The sequence below is a fragment of the Castanea sativa genome, chromosome 3 (assembly GCF_040712315.1).
Source record: "Castanea sativa cultivar Marrone di Chiusa Pesio chromosome 3, ASM4071231v1".
Classification (NCBI taxonomy): Eukaryota; Viridiplantae; Streptophyta; class Magnoliopsida; order Fagales; family Fagaceae; genus Castanea; species Castanea sativa.
The window spans coordinates 46384033-46390032 of record NC_134015.1 but is presented as its reverse complement, the minus strand read 5'-3'; the positions used below and the strand labels follow the sequence as shown (position 1 = coordinate 46390032).

At 36.7% G+C, this 6000-nt stretch overlaps 1 protein-coding gene across 1 annotated transcript; it reads left to right on the top strand.

Annotated features, from left to right (window-relative positions):
• Window positions 1-1424: 1424 nt before the first annotated feature.
• LOC142626957 (F-box protein At1g70590-like) lies at window positions 1425-4744 on the top strand. Its single transcript, XM_075800705.1, has 4 exons — window positions 1425-2121; window positions 2372-2505; window positions 2887-3069; window positions 3887-4744. The coding sequence occupies exons 1-4, from the start codon at window positions 1608-1610 to the stop codon at window positions 4052-4054; spliced, it is 999 nt and encodes a 332-aa protein (XP_075656820.1). The 5' UTR covers window positions 1425-1607; the 3' UTR covers window positions 4055-4744.
• Window positions 4745-6000: the final 1256 nt, after the last annotated feature.

Here is a 6000-nt window from a genome sequence, read left to right as displayed (position 1 = left end):
ATTTTTAGAGAGACTTGAAATTTTTTTGGTTTATAAATCGAGTCTCTAAGATTCGATTTTCAGGTGGACACCACGTGGATAAAATGCCACGTCAGAGGTGATAGATCATGGAAATCGAATCTCAAATAATCGATTTTAGCCCCCAAAATCGACTCTCTTAGCCTCGAGATGTTAGTATTATATTAACTTTTGAAATAGTACCTACTAACTATATTCTTGAGCAATTATGGCTAATGGCCCATTTTCCCTGAAAGAGAAAGATCTGAGCAGTAGCAATGGGAAATTTCGTAACCGCCGTCCTCAAGGCTCTTGGATTTCTTCCTCCGTCTCCTCAACGATCCTTCCAACTCCGACGTCGTCCTCACAGTCTCTTTCGGAGCCAAGATCCTTGTAACTCCTCTCCTCTCTTCTACAACTTTCTTCTTCTGTTTCAATTTTCAACTTCTTGTTCTTTGTTTTTAATTGCTGAGCAAAATTAGAGCATGTTGAAAACTATACCTATTGTTTGAAACTTCACGTTTTAGTTTAATCTCTATTGATTTGAAATTTCACATTAATATTATTTAATTAGCTCCTGCAAGCTTCGTTTAAATTCTACCTATGACTTCTGCTCCAATTTTTTTTTTAATTAATTCAAAATTTATTTAGATCATCCATACTTCATTTAATCCTGATCTCGTTTTACGAGTTTTTGCTGTGATTGCTTATACAATTTAACATTTCATGAATTTCGGACTACCTATAAGTTGTAATGTTATGGTTGCCTCTTTTTTCTTTTTCATTTTTAAATTTTTAAAATTTTTGATTTTTTTTGATTTTTTTTTTTAAGGTTTGGTGGCTAAGTCTGCTGGTTTAAGCTTCTGAGGCTTTTATGAATTGGAAATGTATTTATTTTTTTCCCTCTCTCTTTATTTTATTTAAATATAATATATGAATATTCAATTTTTGACTAACATAGCTTTGTTGCTGTTACTGGTAATATGTATACTTCTCTTTCCTCTAGCATTACTACTTATAATCAAGTGGTTTTGCAGATGTACTGAGTTTATTAGAAAACATTGTAGTATTTTAGAGTATATCTTCATATCTCCAGAGCCCATTTAATTATTTTCCGTGTCTTGGCAGATCCAGAAGTTTGCTTTGCGATTTTCAACAATTTATGAAACAGATGTATTCATAAATGATTTATTATTATATTTGTGCCTGCAATTCAAGGCTAAAGTTGCGTACTCAAGACTCCACATTAAGTTTTTTTTTTTTTTTTTTAATCTTTCTCTAAAAAAAAAGATATTTTAATTAATATTTTTTAAAAAGTTATTTTACTAATAAATAATTTTGTAATTGTGTCAAAAAATTTTATCAAAATAATATTATTTTGCAAAATCTCCGGCTCCTAAAGTTTCACCTGGCATCAGCAGAACGTTACGAATCGACCTCCTCTGAACTCTGAAGTGGCGAGATCTAAGCGATGAATGAAACAAACGGGCGGCTGAGATTGCTTTAAACTCTGTAAGAGAATCCATTGCCACCGTCGCTCCATTGTTCATTAGCTAGGTACACAAAATCAAAAACACAGTGAGAGTGTGTGAGTGAGAGCCCAAAAGAAGATGAAGCAGAAAACTTGGCCAGCTCGATCCGACGGTTCTCGCTTCCTCTCCCTTCCACTATCAAAAATCAAGGGTCCAAAATTCCCCACGCGAACTTCGACCCGTCAGATCCGATTCTACACCACAAGACCATCCGACGGCCAGGATTTCTCGGCGCTCCCGTACGACGTGTTGACGAAAATCGCGGCGTCGTTTAGCCTCCAAAACCTTCGAGCCGCGTCGCTGGTGTGCAAGTCGTGGAGCGAGGCGCTCAAGCCGTTGAGAGAGGCGATGCTGTTGCTGCATTGGGGGAAGCGGTTCAAGCACGGTCAAGGTGGGGTCCGCCCTAACTTGGACAAGGCTCTGGACTCGTTCTTGAAAGGCGCGGCTCGTGGTTCAGCTCTGGCTATGGTGGATGCCGGTTTGATTTACTGGGAATTAGGTCACAAGGACAAGGCTGTTGCTTTGTATCACAAAGCTGCGGAGCTTGGTGACCCTGCTGGACAGTGCAATTTGGCCATTTCTTTTTTGCAAGGTACTTTTTGTTTTCAAATGTGGATATCAATAGAACAACAAAATGTGGACATTTTCTCCGTGAGCTGTGATTTGGAAACGCACTTTTTTCCTTCATTTGAAAAACACATTTTCTAAAAAACGCAAAGCCGAATGGAACCTTGATATGTTTAAGTGCAGAGTTCTGAATTGCTGGACTTTGATTGTATTTTTTTTTTTTTTTCATTATTTACACAATCTTGTGCTTATTGAAATTCTAATAATGCTTGTAGCTGAACCTCCAAATCTGAAGGAAGCTTTGACATGGTTATATAAAGCTTCCATTGCTGGACATGTCCGTTCTCAATACCAACTTGCACTTTGTCTGCATCAAGGTCGAGGGGTTAATTGCAGTATAAAAGATGCTGTATGTTATTCCTCACTTACTCACTATATTCTTAATCTATGAGTGAGCTGTTTTTTGGGTAGGAAATGCTCTGAGATTGGTTTAACTTTTCCACATTTGCCAATACTAGATTGTTGGCTTTTAGTAGTGCACTAAGGATGCTACATATTTTGTTATATCTCGGATATTCCTAGATTTTGTATATCAAAAATTTCTTGTCGTGTTTATGTTGACTCTAATGCAATTTTAGCAACAAATGACCTGCCACAGTTGCATTACCAATTTCCTCTCTTAAATTCGGCTGTTTTCTATGAGAATATCTGAGATTATTAGGCACTTTCTGTTCCTTTTTTGGTGCGTCATATTCAAGGTTTTGCTTGTGATAGGTTTCTCCTGAAACAGGCTAGATGGTATCTAAAAGCTGCAGAAGGTGGGTATGTGCGTGCTATGTACAATGTCTCGCTATGCTACTCATCTGGTGAAGGTTTGGTGCGTAGTAATCAACTAGCAAGAAAGTGGATGAAGCGGGCAGCTGATCGTGGTCACACTAAAGCACAATTTGAGCATGGACTTGCTCTCTTTTCTGTAAGTAACATGTCTACACCATTCTCATTGTACTTGAAGGAAATATGTGCACAAAGTAAATAATTGACCCACAGTTTTTATTTATTTATTTTTATAGGAATAACTATATTTTTATGTAAAGTGAGTAGCTGATGAGCTTTGGTTCAAATGGTACTTCCTCCCCAAGAGTGGGTGGAGTATTAAGTTGTGGGTTCAAAACCCACAGGTGCATGTGTTGCTTGCTTACTAATTAAAAAATATAAAAAAAGTAAAGTGAGTAGGATTCTTTTTTTGATTAGTTGAATGGTGTTGTGAAGGAAAAAAGTGAGTAGGATTCTTTATGCTAAGACTGATGTCATTGAATCTTTTCTTGGTAAGTCTTGACATTGAATCTTGTAATAAGAATGAAATGCTGAAAGATCAAAAGAAGATGAGATCAGACAATATTATGAGATCATAATATGGTTAGGCATGAAGCTTAGATGTATATAAGTTGTGATTTTTGTTCAACACATTGTCTTTCTGCATTGCCCTCTTCCTGGTGGTATGATAACTTTCTAAATTTAAGATTAAGAGAGTCTAATTTAATCAAGCTTAATGGTTAGCTTTAAAACTTACAACATTTTTTACCACATTCACCGTCTTCCCATGCTACTTCCAACTCTGATTATAAAAACTTAAGGTTATGATTAGAAAAGACAGCTATTTGCCTTCTTCTTGTGGGGCTTTTTTTTGGGGGGGGGGGGGGGGATTAAATATGGTGTTTAAAGATTTACATTGTAGTACTTTATGTTAATTGAATAATTTCTTGGTGGTTCTGATGGTTACACTTGGGCAGGAAGGGGACATGATGAAAGCTGTAGTGTACCTGGAACTTGCCTCCCGTGCTGGAGAAAGAGCCGCAGCTCATGTGAAGAATGTAATCCTCCAACAATTGTCAGCAACTTCACGTGATCGAGTCATGCTTCTTGCTGACAATTGGCGAGCTTTGCCTTCATCTCGCTGAGCTATATTATAAATGGTTTGTAAACCTGTACATATCCCTGTCCTTGCCTTTTGGCAGCCTTTCCTTTAGTTATATTCTTCCTGATGAGTGATGGAACTTCGTAGTTTAGGGTATAGAATCTATAGATGAAGAACTTATGTCCCTATCCTTTACTACACTTGGCATATTTTAGCCTTATCCTAGGCAAAGTTGTTTTTTTAAGCCCAAACTAATGGTTCTAATTGCACATTTAGTTGTGTTGAATTTAGGATTGGGCAGTTTGAAATTTCTCGACCAATTACCTTGTATGAGTTCTCAGTTGCATCATTGAGGAATCTGTTAGCTGTCCTGTATCTTCTAAACAAAACCAGGTGTGCTGTTCATGTAATCTGATGGATCCAGGACCTGCGACCTTAATTACAAATTGCTTGCAGTATAATTGGATTGAGCAAATGACCAGTGAATAGCCCTGAAGGTATCCTTATCGATGAAAGTAACTCCCAGGGTGTTAATGTCCCATAGATAATTGAACTTAGTGACTGAGCTTCTGATTTCTTTCTTATGATCAGGACATGTTGTAGATTCATTGGATCATAAATGATTCACTTGATGCCTGAAATCAGTTTTTAACTGCTATTTGTAAAGATTTTGTTGTTGTATATAATATATGGATTTTATTATTATTATATAGGTATGTTGTATTACATGAAATTGGAAGGAGAAATAGGATATATTGTCACCATTACTTGGATGGTTCACTTGAGATTTTAGTGTTGTATATAATATATGGATTTAAAAAAAAATAATTATTGTTGTATTATATGGAATTGGAAGGAGAAATTACTCGATCTATTGTCTCCATTACTTGGATAATTCATCATCAATTCAACTATCATTATATTGCACCACCATCATATTTGAATTCATCTTCCATAGGAATTGAAGTCACTTGCTGCACCAGTTGCATTCACACGAAACTATTGTAAAAGTTGGTAGCATTTTTGTGAGCCTCCATTCTTTTAACTGAGAAAAATAAGTATTCAGGCTGATGGACATTCACTAAGGTTGAGGGCTCTATTGAGGCATGGTTGATGCCTTGACTGTTCCAAACTATGGCTTTCATGGCAAGTTGAGGTACAATTTGGCTGTTGCTTCAGTCATTCAGACAATTAGAAATGAGAGTTTAACAATAGTTTGCACGTTTGCATTATTTTGCTTTACTTCATACGTAACCTTTGCCATTTCCATGCTTCTATACTACTAGCCAGATGCTTGGCATTGGCTTTCTTTCTGCGTTAGAAAGTGTTCATGGTGATTAGGTTTTATGGTCTGATGGATACCATGTGGAGTCGCGCTAGGTTCTGTGTTTTTCGTGACACTTGTGTTGAGACTTCCGACTCCATTGGGTTATACTTATAGGTGGGTTATACTTATAGGTGATAACTTAAGGTGTTTCAATGGAGTTATACTTATAGGTGATAACTTCAGGTGTTCTCATTTTTGTTCGCGATGGCTTCCGAATTGTCATAGGGCCATCGCTTAGGCTTTCCGAATCAAAAAAGTATTTTATGTATCAGCTCTTTTCAACATTTCTTTCATATATGTGGGTCTCATCACCGATGAGACTCTCAAAATGTATAGAGATGTTGTACGTAGCTGATATAAGAGATACTACATCCTTTGAATGAGCTGCAAATGGTTAATGACTGTGCTATCCTCTAGGGATGTCCATTCGTCAATGCCCATGCCATTTTTAATGACTGCACTGGAATTTTTTTTCCTTTGATGATATGAAAAGAAAAAAAAAATGTTGGCACAATCGAAAATTTTATTTTCTTCTTTACGTAAAAGAAAAAGTTGGGATTGGAATCCCAAGTTCGTACATAGAAGTCCTCCGTTGTATTCAAGGCTTCAAGCATATGATTTTAGTACTGGATTTAATGGTTCTGTATTTCAGCACTACTCTG

What these genes read in the sequence shown, in the direction of transcription:
- LOC142626957 (XM_075800705.1), top strand. Translation starts at nt 1,608, where the DNA reads ATGAAGCAGAAAACTTGGCCAGCTCGATCCGACGGTTCTCGCTTCCTC. An exon ending in GGCCATTTCTTTTTTGCAAG is followed by an intron (nt 2,122 to 2,371) that starts GTACTTTTTGTT and finishes TAATGCTTGTAG; the next exon opens with CTGAACCTCCAAATCTGAAG. An exon ending in ATTGCAGTATAAAAGATGCT is followed by an intron (nt 2,506 to 2,886) that starts GTATGTTATTCC and finishes CTCCTGAAACAG; the next exon opens with GCTAGATGGTATCTAAAAGC.